Raw genomic sequence first — 20052 nt, 5'->3', positions numbered from 1 at the left:
AACTAGAGAAAGCTCTCGCACAGAAATGAAGACCCAACACACCCAAAAATAAATAAATACATTTATTTAAAAAATCAAGCATGGTTGCCGAATTCAAAATCAAAGTACAAAAATCAGTAACATTTATTTATACTGAAAATGAAAATATCAATTAGAACTTTTTAAAAAATATAATTCCACAGATAAAACAAGAATAGCGGGCTTCCCTGGTGGTGCAGTGGTTGGGAGTCCGCCTGCCGATGCAGGGGATGCGGGTTCGTGCCCCGGTCCGGGAGGATCCCGCGTGCCGCGGAGTGGCTGGGCCCGTGGGCCATGGCCGCTGGGCCTGCGCGTCCGGAGCCTGTGCTCCGCGGCGGGAGAGGCCACAGCAGTGAGAGGCCCGCGTACCGCAAAAAAAAAAAAACAAAACAAGAATAGCCATGAGCTGGTACTTGCTGAAGCTGAGTAATAGACACATGAGTGTTCATTATACCAGTCTGTCGACTTTTGCATATGTTTAAAATTTGCTGTAGTAAAATTTTTTAATTAAAAAAAATAGTGATGCCATTCAGAATAACAGTGAATCTAGTAAGTACTTAGAATACCTTGAAATATATCTTACAAAGATGTGCAAGAACTTCAGAAAATTTTTTAACTTACTGAATAAAATTAAAGAAAACATATAAAGAAACGACCACATTTATGGCAGGAAGCTTTGATGTCATGGGAATGTCAAGTCTCCCCAAATTAACCTGTAAGTTCTCACTGAGTATTTTGAAGAACTTAGCAAGGAGATTCTAAAGTTCATATGAGATACTAGCGTTTCAAGAATACTCAAGACAATTCTATAAAGGAGAGGAAGGGAGACAGGAAGAGGAAATTAACCTTTTTGAGCACTTAGCATGGGCCAGGCCCTGTTCAAAGCACTTTCCATGTATTATCTCATTTAATCTTCCTCACACCCCACCATGGGGGCAGATACTATTATTATCACCATTTCATAAAGGGAGTAACTGGGGAAAAAAGAGTTTTCATAATTTGACTGAGGTTTAGGGTGACCAACCATCATGGTTTGCTCAGCTCTGAGGGGTCCTGAGATGTAGGGTTTTCAGTATTGAAACTGCGAAACTCCTAACAACACAGGATGGTCACTCACCTTCCCAAGGTCACATGTCAGTAGGTGACAGAGATGATATGCAAACCACGCCAAGCTGACCCCACTGTCTGCACCCCATACCACCATATACCAACCAATCTAAACATGTAAGACTCGTTATAGTACAGAATACTGAAAATAGTATGGTACTGAAAATAGAATAAAAATAGTCCAGCAGAACAAGGAACCCAAAAGCATATCTGTCTAGACTTGGTGTTTATCAGAAGGAAGAAAGGATTCAGTAAATGTTACTAGGGGGCTTCCCTGGTGCCGCAGTGGTTGAGAGTCCGCCTGCCGATGCAGGGGACACGAGTTTGTGCCCCAGTCCGGGAAGATCCCACATGCCGCGGAGCGGCTGGGCCTGTGAGCCATGGCCGCTGAGCCTGCACGTCCGGAGCCTGTGCTCTGCAACGGGAGAGGCCACAACAGTGGGAGGCCCGCGTACCGCAAAAAAAAAAAAAAAAAGTAAAATGTTACTAGGATGGTTGGTTATCTTATCTATATGAGGCAAAATAGACCATGCCCTCATACAACAAATAAAAATGAGTTCCAGTTACACTAAAAGTGAACAGCAAAAAGTTAAAATTTAGAAGAAATTATAAAAATCTCTTTTGGAGCTCAGGAAAGAGAGAAGGATTTCTTAAACCACACTTAGAAAGAAAAAAATGGGCAAATAATAAGTGATCCAAAGAAGAAAAATAAAGAACAATATAAACACAGTTCTTAAGCAAAGTCTTAAAGTCTCTAGGAATCAGGCAAATACCAATAAAAACAATGAAATATTTCACATCCAGCTTGGCAACGTTTAAAAGTCTGAAAGTGCCAAGTATTGGCAAAAATATGAATAACCAGAACTCTCTAACAAGTAGGCATGAAAATGGGTGCAACCGATTTAGAAAGCAAAGTAGCAATGTATATCAAAGTAGAAAACTGGCTTACCCTCCGATTCAGCCATTCATTTGTAATAGCTTCCTTAGAGCTCACGCCTGTACGTGAGGAGACAGGTACAAGTATCCTTGCACCAGTGCAATATCAAAAAGTAGGGGAAAACAGATATTTATCCACACAGGAGTGTACAATTTATGGTTTAACCATTCAACTAAAAGGAATGAAGCAAGCACATGTATCAGTAAGAATAAGTCTTTAAAAGCACACTGATTTTTAGAAAAGTGAGTTGCAGGACTTCCCTGGTGGCGCAGTGATTAAGAATTTGCCTGCCAATGCAGGGGACACAGGTTCGAGCCCTGGTCCAGGAAGATCCCACATGCCACGGAGCAACTAAGCCCCTGTGCCACAACTACTGAAGCCCGCATGCCTAGAGCCCATGCTCTGCAACAAGAGAAGCCACCACAATGAGAAGCCTGCACATCGCAACCAAGAGTAGCCCCCGCTCGCTGGAACTAGAGAAAGCCCGCGTGCACCAATGAAGACCCAATGCAGCCAAAAATATAAAAAAATAAATAAAGCAAGTTGAAGAAGTCTGTTGTATACAGTAGGGTACCATTTATATAATATTTAATACATAAATAATATCAAATATTGATTAGAGATACATGTATATGTATAAACACACACATATATATTCTATCTACCAATTTCAGAATAGTGGCTGTCTTTTCAGAAAGAAGGTGAAGAACTGGATGGCTGGAGAGAATCAGGAGTGATTACAAATAAGCTTTAACATTTAACATATTTAAATTTTAAAAATTCTGAAGCATCTATAGTAAAACTTGGTTGGCAACAATATGGATGTGTAACTTATTCTATGTCTTTTTTTCAACTTTTACAATATTTCACATTTTGTGAAGGAATGGATAATGGGGCCAAAATTCTTTTTCATGATCAATCTCAAATTATAATGAAATTGGCTGAATAAATTATTTCAGTTTAGAAATTTTGCTTAGCTTGCCTCATTTTAGGAATACATGTATTCCATCAACCAAGGTGCAGCTGCATTTTAAGGTATAACCTAGACTCTTAAGTTCTGATGCAGGTTCCCAAGAACACCACCAAACCCCCAGGATTTAAGACAGTAAAATCAGGTTCTCTGATGACATTCAAATTCATGTGAACATAGATCTCATGAGAAATGCTCCATCCTATCCTGGCTTTAACCTCAAATATAGCAAAACACAAAACAAGGAATCTTTTGGTCAAATTGCAGGCCAGTATTTACCACGCCCTGCCAAGAGAAGATGTCAGGGTATATCAACAACAGTTCTAAGAATGGATCGTCTAAAGGGATCAGGGAGGCCAATGTTTCCAGGACAGACGGAAGGTCCAGAGTTAATCCAATGAGGTTGCCCAATTCTTTAAGCAGTTGCCTAGAAACTGAGCTCTTAGTGTCACCTGGGGATGACATAAAAGCTTAAAGGATAAAAAATATCAATATGATGCTGAATTATTTGGCTTCTCCATCTCATCGATCAATTGGAGGCAAGGTATACTGAACATTAAATAAAGCACAAGGCACCAGGATGAAGAATGAGCTGGGGTAAATATAAGGACTGAAATGGCAGCTTGTCAGAAAGTATGATATTCAAGGCACGCATTTCAACTGGCAAGTAAAGTTCATTTGAATTGCGTTATCATTCCGTTTCAAAGCAAACTACGTTACAATCTCATTGCTATAAACATTATAATTATTTCAAAGATAAAGTATAGATGACAAAATGTTTACTACGCCTAGGCTAAGACCTGGTCCCTGTCATGAGAGCGCCTAGAGATGGCCCTGCATCGGCCCCTTAGCAGACACTCAACCATCTGAAGCCACTTAGCAGACACTCAACCATCCGAAGCCATGGTTTCCTCCTCTGTAGAGTGAGGGCAATAACAGGACCAACAGCAAGATTCTTCCCCAGGGATTGAGTGAGACAGTGCGTGCAAAGACCTTGCAATAGCTCCTGGCACCAAAGCACTCAACAACTGCCTTTTAAAGTAACCGTGTGCTGGTATGAAAACTTTAGGTTTCATAAAATACTACAGAAACACACATAAAGAAACAGCTACTGCAAGGGCACAGAAACTATTTCCCAAAACATTCTGTATAGATTATATCAACTTCACTTTCTCAAACCCAGAGAGCTGATAATTAAAGGACTGCACATATTGCAAAGCCGTTTCATACAGCTTTCAGTGGGCACACAGCCAAAGGACTATAGGCCTAGCCATTTGATACAGAAGGAACATCTGAAGATGTTTCTCACACCTGTCTTTATAAATCATAGATAGTGCAGGAACAGTTTAGCTTTAAGAGGCCTCTGGAACATACTCTGATACAAAAAAAAAAAATTTTTTTTTGCAACTGTAATGAATTCATTACAGCATCATCTACACCAGAAAGAAATATGCTTAGCTTCTTTAGATGATGTAGTTGCATTCCTTAGGAAAAAAAAAATCCTTACAGCTTCCACAGCTGCAACATCTATCCAATTAGGTATATGTTGACTTTGAGTATTTATAGATTTTTAAAAGAAAGTTTTGAAACATTTAAAAATGGATGTAATTTTTGTTTCCACAAGGAAGGAACAGAAAGAGGCAAATGACAAGTGAGAGAGAGGGGAAAAAACCATGTCTGTATATAGAGGGCCGTGATAAAAGCCTGCGCTGACTTTTTTTTTTTTTTTTTTTTTTTTGCGGTACGCGGGCCTCTCACTGCTGTGGCCTCTCCCGTTGCGGAGCACAGGCTCCGGACGCGCAGGCTCAGCGGCCATGGCTCACGGGTCCAGCCGCTCCGCAGCATGGGGGATCTTCCCGGACTGGGGCACGAACCCATGTCCCCTGCATCGGCAGGCGGACTCTCAACCACTGCGTCACCAGGGCAGCCCCTGGGCTGACTTTTAAATGTGCATGGCAGACTCACAGGTGTTTATCTGCACTCCCTCCTGAAAGCCTACAATATAAATAATAACATAAAAATAATTTTTAAAAAACAAAGAATTGGAGAGAAACTAGCAACAGGTAAGAGAAAGCAACAAGGCTTTAGAAGACGTAAGACAAGTGGTTACCTACTCAGCAGAGGAGAGAGAACTGGAAACCTGTTGCCTGGAGAAGACAGACGCCATCTAGAAGGTGAGATGGATGAGAAGAACCTTGGAAAGACTTGGAGATGGGAGGCACTGGGCACCTCTGATGGTCAGTACAGGCTGGGCTGAAAGACCGTCCAAGGAAAAGTTAGAGCTGTAGGTCCCTTGCAAAGCCAGCACAGCTAGGTGACTCCCCCTCCCACTTCATCAGACAGGAGATGTATTTTCTGCAGACCTAAAGCAGAGAAATTCTGTACACAAGGATGCCCGGCATAGCTGAGAGGGAAGAAGTGTTAGCAGAGTGCCAAACTGAGAGCAAAAGGATTAAAAAAAAAAAAAAAGCAAAGCACACTCATGGGTGAGACATCCACCTTAACCCTGTTCTACTACTCCGCTCGCAGGCCGTGTCAGCCAGGCTTAAGTCCTCAGCAGGAGGTTTCAAAATTCTTCTTTGGGGAAACTGACCAGCCTACGAAAAAGACAGTCAGTGATGTATGGAGGTCCCCCAACCCAGCGAAGGCCGACCGACCAGTTACTAAGCCCGTCTTTGAAGCACACAGAAGTTTCAATCAGCTTTGTAGTGTCTCATTGTTACATATAAACAGACAGCCAAAATAGACATTTGAAGAAAGCCAGAGACTATAATGAACAGAAGTGGGGGAGGATCTGAGAGCTGATAGTGAGAATAAAGTCAGCCAAACAATGTTTAAAAAGTGAAAGTTAGGGCTTCCCTGGTGGCGCAGTGGTTGAGAGTCCGCCTGCCGATGCAGGAGACACGGGTTCGTGCCCCGGTCCGGGAAGATCCCACATGCCGTGGAGCGGTTTGGCCCGTGAGCCATGGCTGCTGAGCCTGCGCGTCCGGAGCCTGTGCTCCGCAACGGGAGAGGCCACAACAGTGAGAGGCCCGCGTACCGCAAAAAAAAAAAAAAAAAAAAAAAAAAAAAAAAAGTGAAAGTTAATACATGCCAAGAGTTCACCGAAACCTTACATCCATTATATATATATAAAAAAGAACAGAACCTTATTTGAAAAAAAGGAATATTCATGGAACAAGAAACATTTCTTGGAAATTAAATATGTAGTAGCAGAAATAAACAACTTGAGTAGCAGGGTTGGAAAGTGAAATTAAACAAACTCTCCCAGAAAGTTGAACAAAGAAGACAATTAGAGGATGTTTTCAGGAAGTTGGGACATTCAGCTAAGAGCAGTTTCAGAAAAAGCATGACCACAACAGCGAGGAAGAAATCATTGAAGAAATAATAAAAGAAAGTACACTAGAACTTCACAGCATGAAAGTTCAAACAGAAAGTCCCAGTATGACTACTGATAAGAACTTAGCTAAAGCACATTATCATGAAATGTAAAAATACTGGGGATTAAGAGAAGATGATAAAAGCTTTGAGAAAGAAAACAGACTACATATAAAGGATTAACAGTCACCATGCTATCAACTTCCCAAGTGGCAATGGGCATAGAGACAATGAAGAAATGCCTTATCAAATACTGAGGAAATATGATTTCCATCTTGAAATTTTATTCCTCAATAAACTAACAATCAAAGGTGATATATATTACCACCTTTAATATATATATCAGGGGTGAAATACATATATGTGTGTATGTATATATACATATACATATATATATATATAAAATTGCTCGTTTGCATATATATATTTGCGTTCAAGACACATTCTAAACTGCTTTCTTACTCATAAAACTCTGTTTCAGTTGAAACACCAAAGTATACAACTAAAAATATTTACTTTTCTATCTTCCCATGCAGCAAGCAGTGGCCCTGTGTCACAGTCTAGCCAAGAGAAAATCTGCTACAAAGGTTTCTGGAAATACTTCTATTTTCCCAATAAAATAGATTTGCTGACTCTGCTTTTTGCCTCTTTTGCCTTATTACGGCCTAGAATGCAGATACAATGCCAAAATGTACAGCAGCTATCATAAGACCATGAGGCATTAAGCATAAAAGCAAAAGCCAACATGTAAGTATGGCAGACACAAGCAAAAGTAAAAGCTCAGGTGCCTAGTAGTATCACTGACTCGCTACACCAGCTACTACACCGCTTACTTCACAAATGCTCGGGATGTAAAGATTCTAAAAAATTTGCTGTACAATAACTCCCCTACACCCAAACCTTCAAGCTGCGAACTTTCAAAGACACGAACATGGGTTCCACTAATGTCAGATGTGAGTGAAACTGCAGCTCACCCTCCATCTCCTGTTGCTGACGATCCTTCAGCTCTACCATCTCCCACCTCCTCTCCCTCCTCCAGTCAGTAACTCTCCTTGCCTGTTCACTCAATGCCAGCCCCTGTATGCCAGCTGTTGTACTGCACTACTGTACTGTTCAAGGTACTGTACTGTAAGATTAAAAATGTTTTCTTTATATTTTGTATTTATTTTTTTAAAGTATTATTTGTGTGAAAAGTATTATAAACCTATTACAGTATGGTACTATATAGCCGATCGTGTTAGTTGGGTACCTAGGCTAACTTTCTTGGACTTATGAACAAATTGGACTTATGAACGCACTCCCAGAACGGAACTTGTTCGTATGTACGGGACTTACTGTGGTCAGGTTTTCTGTTACTTGCAATGGAAAGTATTTAATCATTCCTAACATGTTATCAAAAAAATTTATCTCCCACATGCCCTTTTAGGAAGTTACTAGAAGATGTGCTCCAGAAAAATAAGGCATAAACTAAAAAAAGAAAGTTATGGTGCTCAGAAAACAGGCGATCCAACACAGGAAGGAGGTAAGAACAGTTTCCAGCATCTTGGCAAGAGAGTAGTCCTGAGACAAGAGTTGACATGCAAGCCTAAAAAGTAACCGGTTCACACTGGAGCAGGAAGAAAAGGGCTCCAAGAGAGATAATACCAAGCAAAAATAAATAGTGAATAGATTACCTGATGTGTTTGATCATATTGGAAGGAGTTTACCGATTCTCACAGAGGGTTTGGAGGTAGAGATTGGTACACAAGAAACAAAACAAAATGGTAAAAAAAAAAAAAAGCAATTATTAGCTCTAGGAAAAACAAAAAGTTGAAAGAGGTATGAAGTGGAATTACAGAACACTGTGTGGCTCAACCATAAGCAATATTTGCTTCATGGTACAAACATTAAATATTGGTTTTTTTATTATGGCGGTATTATACTGGAAAGTCAGAAAGAAGAGAAGCCAGTATGGATGGAGTCGTGAGCATGGGAGAGAGTGGTGAGAAAGGAGATAACAGAGGAAAACAGGAAATACGTTATACTGAGGTTTGGATTTTCTTAAGAGCCCTAGGAAGCCACTGGAGAGTTTTAAACAGGAAACCAGCAGGATCCAACTCATGACTGAGACTGATGACTTTGGCTGTGGTGCTGGGAAGAGTACATTGAGCAGGGACAAGAGGGGAAGCCAGCAGATGAGTTAGGAGGCTACTACACTAGGGAGAAGAGACTCTGCAGAAGAGATCAAAAGAAGGGGAAAAAAAGCGGCCGGGGCTGGGGAAGGCCACTTGAAACAGGGGGAAGTGGGTAGATGAGAACACATTTTGGAGGTTGGTGGCCTGTGGAGGGAAAGAAGAGACTCGGGATGACTTTCTAAGTGTTTGCATGAGGCATCTGGAAAAGGCAGAGGATGTTATTACCGAGTTGGAAAGATGGGGGCACGGGGTGGAAGATGGATTCAGGAGTAGAGAGTCTGGGATCTAGGGTTCTGTTCTGGACCTGTTAGAGCTGAGATGCCAATGAAGGGTAACACGCAGAGAGACAAACCCCAAAATATGGTCTGCCTTCAACAAGTAGTAATTCCTCCCTTTTTCTTGCCAACACAAAGAAATGTTTCATTATATGCTGTGATTTGGTGCACTGATTGATTTAAAACTCGATACCGAGAATCCAAGGATAAACAAGCAGTGAATCCTGGGATATCACAGCATGTAACCCATTCTAAATGTTTAGGCTTAACCGGCTTTCTATTTTGAGTCATATCTATCCTAAGGAAAAACTACCTCTACCAAAGCTGCAGTCATAAAATAATAAGTCCTTCCTCCATGAAATAATTTCCCATTATTAGCTTGATTTAGTAAACATTTTCCTCTAAAAAAATAAAGTATTGTCCATGCTCAGTGGACTTCCGTTTATGTGTACAGAGCATGTGTCAAGTCCAAGGCCACCTCAGGCACACTTTGAGATTCTGTTTCAGTTTTTTAAAAGTTCTTTCTCAATAAATACTCAAAAGGACCCATTTGTACAAAAGTCTTTCAAAACATTTTTGACAACTATTAGTTTCACTTGCAAGTCATAGAGGTTTTTAACTAAACAGTCAGCAGTATTCTTTCTTGGCATGCTCATTGCTTCTTCCTTCCTTTGAGCAATCTTTTTACTTAATCATTAATTCCCAAATTGGTCTTCATTGCCGTGTGGATTTTATCGAGAGCTGGGTTTTAGCCACATTACAGTAGATGCGGTGGGGTACGGAGGTGGGGTGGGGTGGAGGGTAGCAGTGGCAATTACAAAATTAAACGTACCATAAGGTGGTAACAGTTCGTGATTGAGGCCAGTTGTTGAAAAATAATGCCTGTCACATAGAATCACAGAAATTTAGAGCTGGAGGCCAAGGCAAGTCTTTCATTGGTAGGTCGACAGCGCCTCTAGCGGCAGAAAGACGGCGGTGGTAGTGACGGCGACCGGCAGAAACTTCAGAATTTTTAAAAAGGCACCTGCTGTTTGTTTTCTCATTGTGCAAAAAGAAAAGAGCCACAGGTACCCACTTAAGGGGATACAACTCGGGAAAACCTAGATCTATGAAACAGCTATAACAGCCACACTTTGGCTGAACGTGGAAATGAGTTGTCGCTTTACATAAGGTTGATTTAAGCGATTATTTAGCTGAGAACCTGACGGAGTGGCGGGAAACAAAGATTCTGCTCACATCTAGCCGCCACTGACAACTACGGAGGTATCCGGAATTAGAAAGAGAGGGAAAGAAAATTAAAGAAGTAGGCAAGAGAGTCCATTTTTAAAATGGAGAGCGCCGTGGAACGCCGCAGGCACACCTGCGGGCACGGGGATGGTTCACCTGCGCGGTTACTGTGCGTCCCCCCAGGTGTATACGAGGGGGAGCAGGGGTGCACAGGAAACCTCATGGAGGGCTGACTAGTCAGAGATGGGGGGATTCACTAAGGGACAGGGTAAGATGACCCGACGCGCGTCATCCCGGGCGACACGTGTAACTGTCAAGACACAGATACCCTGGCAAATGATCCCCGAGATGGGAGGACACGCGGCAGCGGCCCCGTGGCTGGGCCACCCGGGCTACGCGCTGGCGGCTTCCAGGCCCGGAGCCAAGGGCTCTCTCCTTCCCTCGGGAATTGGCACCTGGGGTGGGGGCCGCGGGGGCGGGGGTCCCCTCCGAGCCGGGAGCCCGAGCCCGGGGGCTCCGCAGCTGCGTCCCCGCGCGCCGGGTCGCGGGACAATCCCGCCACTCGGCGTTCCCCCCAGTGCGGCGCGTGGTGCCCCCGGAGGGCGAGTCCCCAGCGGGCGGGCGGGGACAGCGAGGGACCGGCGGGGAGCCGCCTGGGCTCGGCGACTTACCTCGGGCCGCGCGCGGCGCCAGCAGAGCCCCGGCCAGGGCGAGCAGGAGGGCGCGGGCGGGGGGCGCGGGCGGCGGGCGCGCTGCCATCGTCGCCGGCCTTCCGTGCAGCAGCAGCTCTCGGGGCCGGGCGGCGGGCGCTGCACCATCCCCCGCGGGCGCCGAGCGGGGGCCGGGCGTCGCGGCCCGAGGGACTTCCTGCTGCGGGGAGTCAACTCCGAACCCCTCGCGCAGCGCCCGGCCGCTGAAGAGCTAGTCTAGGCTTTCATTTTTTTAAAAAAGTTCTCCCCGGCGCGTGTGTGTGTGCGTGTGTGTGTGCGCGCGCGCACGCTGTTCTGGCACGAGCCAGCCTTGACCGTTGCAATAAACGAGCAAACTGTCCGAGTTGGCCCGGGGACGAGGAAGATCGTTAGGGAGAGGAGGCAGGCCTGTGAAATGGATCCACAGCCAACAGTCACCGTTCTCATCACCACGGAACAAATTATGGTCTCCCCCGCGCCCCCGCCCGCCCGCCCGCGGCGTCCCGCGGGTCCTAGAGACCGGTCAGGGGCCCCCGCCAGGGTCCCGCCCAGAGCCGGCTCTGGCCCACCCCCGGGGCGGCTCGGGGCAGGGCGCCTCCCGGGCCGCGCGCCCCGGCGGCGGCACAGACGTGGCTCGGTGGCGGCGCGGGCGTCCGGAGCGCACACATCCCCGCCCCGGGATGATGTGGCCGCGGGGGCCCGGGCGCGCGGCTGCCAAGAGCACACGCGGCTGCACCGTCCAGCTTTCCAGTCTGAGGCTGGAAATGATGACTCGGCTGCTCGCTCCCGGAACGCGGGTAGCAGGTCGGCAAGGCTGTCCGCCGCCCAGGCGGGCGTCCCCGGGCCCCGTCCCCTAAGCCCCCAAACGGACATCCCGTGCGAGAGAATGAACTTGGACCTGCAGGCACGCGACGTCTGGGCATTCTGCTTTCGATGCACTGCTTTAGGTTTTACGTTGATAGATTGGATCAAGTTTCTCCTCCATGGCAGGACCCCCAAAAAAAGCGCACGGCGATTTTCCCCAGACTTTCCTGATCGTGAGAAACGTCTGGGTTTGTCTGTTAAGAATACAGAGTCCCAGGTGCCCTCCCACGCCCTTGAAATGAGCCTCTACAGGCCGCGGGGTCGGGGGCCACCCGGTGTTTGGGAAATACCAGTGAAGTGTATGGAGGGCCTTGCCTCCCAGTCCGCGTTCTTGGCGGTCTCCTCCTCTTCTGCCTAGGAAGGCCTCAAAGAGACATAATAGCAATTTTAACAACGGGACTTGCCCTCTCTGAGACCGCGGGAAGCAGCAAGGAGAGGGCTACACAGACTACAGGAGGGGTCAAGGATGGGTGGCCCCCACCTTGTGGAACCACCATGATCCCCAGCCGTGGCCACCTATCAGAACCCTAAGGGCTAGGGAGATATTAACACCGCCACTCAGGTTAATTAGAATCTCCAGCCGTGGACGGAGCCGGAATAGTTTCCAAAGCCCCAGGTGATTCTCATGTGCAGCACTGAGGGAGAACCACCTGCAGAAATCTGTCCTGTGACCTCCCACCGATTTCTGAGGGAAGCCCCATTCCAAGAGGCGTTTAGACAGCATTTGAGGGAACTCCCTTCCTCACCATCTCTTTTTACTGCAAAGTGGATTTTCTCCTATCTTCCTCCCACCCCCCAGGTTTCTGCAGTGTTCCCAAGGACCAGCTCAGCCCCTCTGAACAACGTGCAGGCCTTTTTAAAAAATAGAAAACCAAAAGCCAGAGGCACTGGCCCCAGGACCCCCTTCTCAATGCCAGGACATCTCAGCACTCCATCTGGAAGCCAGGCCTGGGTCCAAGCCCCAGTTTACATCCAGCCCTACTACTCACCCCTCTGCCTGTCCTTTCTTTGTTCATTCATTTGCTCAATCAGCAATTAGCAACGCTCTGTTAGGGATTTGGGAAACCAGATGGATGAGAAATAACTCTTGCCTTCAAAGACTCTTCTGTCTGGTAGGACAAACTGATCAATCACAACTATTGAATGGTGTGAGCTGCTTACTTGGCCTCTTTAATAATCATTAGGTTGTTTGTTAACCACTATGTTATTTATTACATATTCATATAATCGGAGTATTGTGATCAAGTGCTTCCCGTGCGTTGCTTCATTTTAAAATCCTGAAGATCCAGATGAGGAAATTGCAGCGTCTAGAGGTTAAGTAGTTTTCCTGTGGTCACAGGGCTAAGAAGTAGGTCAGAGCCCACACCAGATCTATTTGCAGATGCAGCCTGTGTCTTTAGTTCTGATTTCCAAGCTTCAGGTTTAGCATCTGTTAAGTGAAAGTAAAATACAAACCTTCCAGGTGGTAGTGAGCATTAAATGAGCTAGGACACCTCCCCAAGCCTCGGGATTCCTGATGTTTGTTAAGAATTCAAATCCTTTGGCATTTACACTGGCGATCCCTCTTACAGAGGTCTGGGAAGGACAGTTTTAGCGAGTACCCAGGTGATTCTGATGCTCCTGTTCCACAGAACTTTCAGACACTGAACAAGAGAATTTTAAATGTTTCCTCTGAGATCAATGAGGGAGACTCACTCTAGGATGAGCCCAGCTGCTGGCCTCTTGAATCTTTCTGACGGGTTAAATTGTTTACTCGTAGTGGAAGTAATATGCACTGTGCACTGGACCAGGGGCTTTATACACTGTCTCTCCTAACGGTCCATTTCTTTTTCTCCTTTAATATTCAGCTCTTGACTATAGAAGTCCAATTTTTTTTTTAAACCTGGAAGCTGCAAAGCTCTCTCCAAAGGGCTAAATGTGCCCCCCAAGACTGTCCTTGGTTTGTTTTTGACTGAATGAAACAAAACAGTCAATGCAGAGGGGAAGAAAATCCTATCTACTAGCCCTGGTTTCTCAACCTTCTAATCCACCATCTCTGTGAAGCAAGGAGCCTGGGCTGACACTCTATCCATAATGACTTCATGACCCTCAGTAACAGCCAGCTAGGCAGAGGGCGGATCCCACGTCCGGCAGATGGCCGGCCTCCGGCCGGGAACTGTGCCTCTGCCCCCGCAGGAAATGGAAGCTGACATGGCATTCAATACTGGATTGCTGGGTAATGGCATGAGGTCAGAGGCCAGGGTCTGCTCATTAAAATTTCAGATAGATGGTGTGTTGTCTTTTCCTTTCCAGAAAAATTGACCTTTGCAATACCGTTTCCTGTGTGCTATTTTTGCTCCACAGCCTGGGCATTCACAATGAACAGGGCACTTATTTCTCACCCAAGCTCCCATTTAGCTCAATCTGCTTTGAGTCCAAGCAGGTGAAAAAATGGAGGCAAGTGTTCCTAAGGCAGGACGTTACAGGCAGCGCCTCCTGATTTCTGCTGTAAGGGAAGGGCCAGCCTCCTTGCCGCTCTACCTAGTGATGGAGCTGCAGACACAGGCTCGAAAAACCGCTTTTATCTCTCCGAGCACGGTTCCCAAGGCTTGCTGCAAAAGTAAACAAACACAATCGCCCCATGATTAAGATTCTTGGAAATCGCTTTAATTCCATCTCTTGGGGAGATTGAAACTCATGATCCTCTCAGCCTATAATAACATGAAGTCCACTTTTGTTTTCTTAGATCTTCTCACTTCAAGAGCCTATGCCTTCACCTCTAGAAACTTGCCCCCAAAGAGCCTCCTCTGGACGGATTAACCCCTCTTGGCTCTGATACTTTCATTATTGCACAGAATCGGTGCTTAAGTGGCCCATCTGAACTCCAAAGGAACAATGCTCTTGGTGGGGGGGATCAGGGACTCAAGGATGCTCAAGCTAGAAGGGACATGGAAGGTCACTTAGGCTGGCTCCCTTCCCCCATCTATACTTATCTGTGTCACCCTGTCAACTGACCATCCAACTTCCCCTTACGTGCCTGTGGTACGGAACTCATCACCCCCCAAGAGAGCCCATTTTAAGTACTGCAACTGATTGACAACACCCAAGAGGAACAGAGAGGCACGTGGCCAAATTGCCAGCTGCTCAGATAGCCCCTTGGCTGCACTGGTCCCTCCACTCCCACCATCACTAGGCCAGGCAGAAGGAAATGACAGTACTTGGAGAAAGGCAAACAGGGAAATAACTCACAACAAGAATGACCGAATGGGGCTTCCCTGGTGGCGCCGTGGTTGAGATGCCTGCCGATGCAGGGGACGCGGGTTCGAGCCCCGGTCCGGGAAGATCCCACATGCCACGGAGCGGCTGGGCCCGTGAGCCATGGCCGCTGAGCCTGCACGTCCGGAAGGGCTTCCCTGGTGGCGCAGTGGTTGAGAGTCCGCCTGCCGATGCAGGGGACACGGGTTCGTGCCCTGGTCCGGGAGGATCCCACGTGCCGCGGAGCGGCTGGGCCCGTGAGCCATGGCCGCTGAGCCCGCGCGTCCGGAGCCTGTGCTCCACAACGGGAGAGGCCACAACAGTGAGAGGCCTGCGTACCGCAAAAAAAAAAAAAAAAAAAAAAAAGAATGACCAAATATTTGTAGATCCTCCTTCATTCAAGAAATAAAGGTTCATCTCCTTCCCTTTTCCTGCAGGCTGGGCTTAGACACTCATTCTAATAAATAAACTAGGGCCAAAGTGACAGTGTGTGTGAGTTTTGAGACAAGTCCTGAAAGGCATGAGTGACCCAAATCACTCACTGGTGGTGGGGGGAAACCAGCTGCTGTGTGGTGAGGACACTCAGGCAGCCTAATGGGGAAGAAATGAAATGAGGAACTGAGGTCTCCAGCTATCCGCCACACCAGTGCACTATCTTGGAAGTGGATCTTCCAGCCCTGGTGGAGTTTTCAGATGATTGTAGCCCAGGGTAGCAACTGACTGCAGCCCCCAGAGAGCCCCTGAGGCAAACCCATCCAACTGAACTGCTCCTGAATTCCTGACCCACAGGAACTGCATGAGATGATGACTTTTTGTTGTTTTGAGCCACTAATCTGGGGGATAATTTGTTATTCAGCAGATGCATATTTAATAAAACAAGCATTCCATTACTATATTTTTTCTAGCTTCCAAGGATTGCTGATAATCTCAACATCAAGGGAACCTCCCTTCTTGTCTTTGAGCTTTGAATAAGAGTTATAGATAGGGTGGCCATAGGTCCCAGTTTTAGCCTAGCATAATTGTCAGTGGTGCCCCCCATTCACTTTTACAAGGGTCCTGGTTTACTAACAAATTGCCCTGTCATCCTATCGGTAGATACGTATGTCTTCTGTATGGCGTTTTGGGGGCAGAAAGGGGAGACAGGCACATAAGCTTCATCCTACATCTTGACTCCCTTCTATGAACTATGGTTGAATGAGGGACTGAACGCACAGTGATGGATAGCACACCTAACCATGCCAACAGTGATGACAACTAGAGCAAAGCTCTCCAGCTGTATGGAGTCTCACAAGGTTCTCTGAGTATTTTCACTACATGGTTGGCCAGTCACGCAGTGATCTGATCTAAACTGCCACTGCCGGAAGCTGTAAGACATTTTTTACCAGGTGCCAAAGAACTTGCAGGCATTTGCTGTTGACTGTATTGTGAACACATCAACGAGAAAATGTGATGAAAGGTCATGGAGGAAGAGACCCACCAGAGAAAAGCAAAGATGCTCCCACTGTCCAGGCTGGCCACTCACTTGTCATCTGAAAAGATGCCTGGGCTCCCGGAAGCCAGGAGAGCTGGGATTTGGGGTGGGGGACAGTGCTTTGGAGACAAGCCAGGGCCTCCAAGCCTCCATGTCTGCAGCAGGTTTTCTCCCTGGGGAGGCCAGCCTTATTGTACAATAACTCCACGGGGGCCCACTTCCAAGGCTCGCAGACATTTATGAAACCCTTCTTTACCTGATCTCTCCTGGGACAAATTAGGCCCTTTGCCTCTCATTCTGTGCTCTTGAAATTGGGGAATAACGGGCCAGCGGCCCCTCTTCACGTACTTGAATGCAGTTCCCATTTTGTCTTTACTGTTTTAGGCACATCAACCCCAATTTCTTTAACTTGCCTCTTGGGTCCTATTCTTACTCTCTTTAATCATGTTTTTTTGCTCTCCTTTGGATCCTCTCCAGTTTCTTGATTTCTCTTAAACTGCGGAGGCCAAATGTGCCCACGGAGCTCCAAGAAGGATCTGCATGGGGTCGAGGGAAGCAGAGGGCGGGTTTCCTGCATCTGGTTTATTGGGCAGAGCAGGGCGTGTCTCTCTGTAGTTGAGACTTTTAACTTCTCTTCGGAGGCCTGGGCTGGTTTCTACTTTGGGGCAAAGGAGCAATTCTGGGTGGCTCTGGGGAGGCTGGCTACTCTGATTCCGGTGTGTTTGGCCCTCCATCCCTCCATCCCTCCGTCCATCCATCCGTCCCCTGCACGGCTCCGCTTCTTCACTGTAGCTATTTCAGTCCACTTCCTGGACCCCCTTCCCACGCTGCTTTGATGGACACTTCCAGGCAGGGCTCTTGTCTGCCATTCACTTCTTGATGAACTCGGGCAGAAAAGCCAACTCCAGTTTCTAGAGCCTGGGGTCCACTGTTCCTCCTGCACTAAGCTCCGGTCTAGGGTCTGATGTCACTTCATTTTTTAGCAGTTACCAGGCATTTGACATTTTTCATTACCATCACATCCTGACTCAGCAGGTCCCCCGTTACCATCAGCCTACCGACACCTATCAGTGCGGAAAGTACACCACTGCCTGCCTGGGTATAAGCATTGCTGGCATTCCTTTCCCTCCACTATTCTGAAGCAATACTCACAAGCAACTTTTCAGCTTTCTTTGTCCTCAGCTGGGCTGAAAAATAAAGAAAAGAAGTTGAGCAAACATCCCCAGAGCTCCTTCTGTATCCTGTGCAGGTTAGGGAGACAGACAACGGCCCCCATTCTCATGAGCCCCTAGCCGGTGATGCAGAGAAGACCTAAAATGATCACAACAGACAGCATCTGTCCTGCACCTACTTGCCCCAGGCCTCCAGGATCTCATCAACCCTCAGCAAATCTTGCTAATTACTCTTCTTTTAAAAGAGGAAACAGAGGCTCCGGAAAGTGACTTGTCCACAAATGCAAAACTTGAAAGGGGTACAGCTGGGATTGCACACTGGGTCCTTCAGACTCCAAGGATCCCCTGTCTCCTTTCCTCCCTGCTGATTCTGGCCCAAAACACAAGTCATATCTGACTCCTTCCTTTCTCTCTCCCTCAACCACATCCTCCTAATTAGTTATCACCTCCTGTTCGTTCAACCTCAGAAATCCGTTCTGAGTCTGACCCCTCCACCCCCTGCCCCTGGGCCCCAGGGTGGGGGAATCATGGTACCTCCCTCAGTGAGCGTCACAGGCTCCTGGAGCTGCTCTGCTGTCATTCTATTTTTAAATGAAAGTGTCATATGAGATCACTTATATGCAGAATCTAAAAAAAATGATACAAATGAACTTATTTACAAAACAGGAACAGACTCACAGACATAGAAAACAATCTTATGATTACCAAAGGAGAAAAGTTGGGGGGAGGGATAAATTAGGAGTTTGGGATGAACATATACACACTACCATATACAAAATAGATAACCAACAAGGACCTACTGTATAGCACAGGGAACTCTACTCAATATTCTATAATAAGCTAAATGGGAAAATAATTTGAAAAAGAATGGATATATGTATAGGTATGGCTGAATCGCTTTGCTGTACACCTGACACTAACACAACATTGTTAATCCACTGTACTCCAATATAAAATAAAAGTTAAAAATAAAATAAAAAATGAACATCTGACAACCTTCACTGGATCCTCATTGCTTTCAGTAATATATTGAGTCTCCTTCCTGGGATATCCAAGACTATCTGGGATTTGACCACAGACAGTGGTCCTAGCGCCATCTTTCTCCTACCCCTGATACACAGCCCCATTCTTCAGCCACATGGGACTGCTCAACATTTGAAAAGTGTTTGACCCTGTACGGTTTTCCATATGCTTCTCTCAATGTCAGAATGTTCTTCTCCCCCTTTTCTACCAACTGATTCATTGTTCAAGGTCCAGAGAGGTGCCATTTCCTCTGTGTTGTCTTTTCTATGACTCCAGACAAATGGGGACCTTCCTCTTTTTGCTTGCATAGTTCTGGGGATCCACCGCTGGCATTATTGTTGTCTAAGCTTGCCCGCCTTACCAGACAGGGAGCCCCTTGGCGGCTGGCCTCCTTCACTGGCTCACACCTGATATGCCCAAGCCCTGCCCCGAGCCTGGCGAAGAGATGGGACAGCAATTTCTGGTCGAGTAGATAAATGAGCCAGTGTGTGACCACGTTCCCACCTGGGTCTTTACTACTTTTCCTCTCTATACGGCTTTCCACTCCAGGCTCAAGAACAGTGATTCCCTGCAACTGTATTTATTGCTGAGGTCTAAGAAGGTAAGTAGGCAATATTTCATTTCTTTCCCAGCCAATAACCAGCATCTCCCAATAACCTTTATAATTATTCCAGTTAAGACCCATTACCATTGCAAATCAAGTTAGATCTGATTTCCACAGAGCTTAGCAATCTGCACCAGGACATGGTTTGTTTTCTAAAATCTTCGATTTTTAACTAAGTCTTTTACTTCTGGTACTATTTTCAATTTAATAGAAACAAAATAAAACTCTCTTAAAACTCCCAACAACTTCAAACTGTGTTTTGTTCTGGTAATCAGACAATGGATAAGGATTGTGGTTACTTGGAGATATTGCCAACAATGGAAAAAACAAGAGCATGAGTCAGAATAATTTAAAACCAGCAATGTGTGTTGGTAATAATTCAGAAAGTCACATGGAAGAGCCTGGGTCACAAAATCAAATTTGATGGTTTTTTAAAAATCATAATCTCATATATTAGAGAGCCCCCTTGCACCTGGGAGAGTGCCAAGAAACCTTACAAAACCTAGTCTTGGGAAAGCAAAATCCTGCACCATCAGGAAAATGCTGTCTCTCTTGGGACAGGATGTAGACAGTCTCATGTGCCGTATGGAAAAATGAGCCACCGTTGTGAGGAAGCAACGTATCGTTAAAGAGGAGACCACTGAAGTAAGGTAAAAGCCATTCCTGCAGCCTAATCCTTTAGGCTCCTTTCCAGCAGCACAGAGGGAACTGCAGCATCGCTCTGGGCAGGGGTGACGTGCGATTGGATTCTGTGTCCAGCTGCAGTGCCTCGGAATACCAGAAGCATTACCCAGCAGTATGGTTTTGCTATTCAAAGCCAGCTACTTCCCTACCTATCCACAGAGGGGGGAAAAAGTCCCCTGCTTCTTCATCCTCAGGCAGCATGCTGTCCCCAAGCCTAGAGTGGGC

General features: G+C 46.2%; 1 protein-coding gene across 1 annotated transcript in view; it reads right to left on the bottom strand.

The window, feature by feature from the left end:
• The window catches only part of ADAM12 (ADAM metallopeptidase domain 12), a 408187-nt gene extending 396942 nt beyond the window's left edge, over positions 1-11245 (bottom strand). Inside the window, exon 1 of the mRNA XM_081234121.1 lies at positions 10758-11245. Within this exon, the coding sequence (XP_081090247.1) occupies positions 10758-10845 (88 nt within the window). The 5' untranslated portion in view covers positions 10846-11245. The remainder of the gene's footprint in view (positions 1-10757) is intronic.
• Between the last annotated feature and the right edge of the window lie 8807 nt (positions 11246-20052).

Source organism: Mesoplodon bidens (assembly GCF_964165515.1).
Source record: "Mesoplodon bidens genome assembly, chromosome: 1".
Taxonomy (NCBI): Eukaryota; Metazoa; Chordata; class Mammalia; order Artiodactyla; family Ziphiidae; genus Mesoplodon; species Mesoplodon bidens.
Note: the sequence above shows the minus strand (reverse complement) of the source record. Positions and strands in the feature narration are given on the sequence as shown.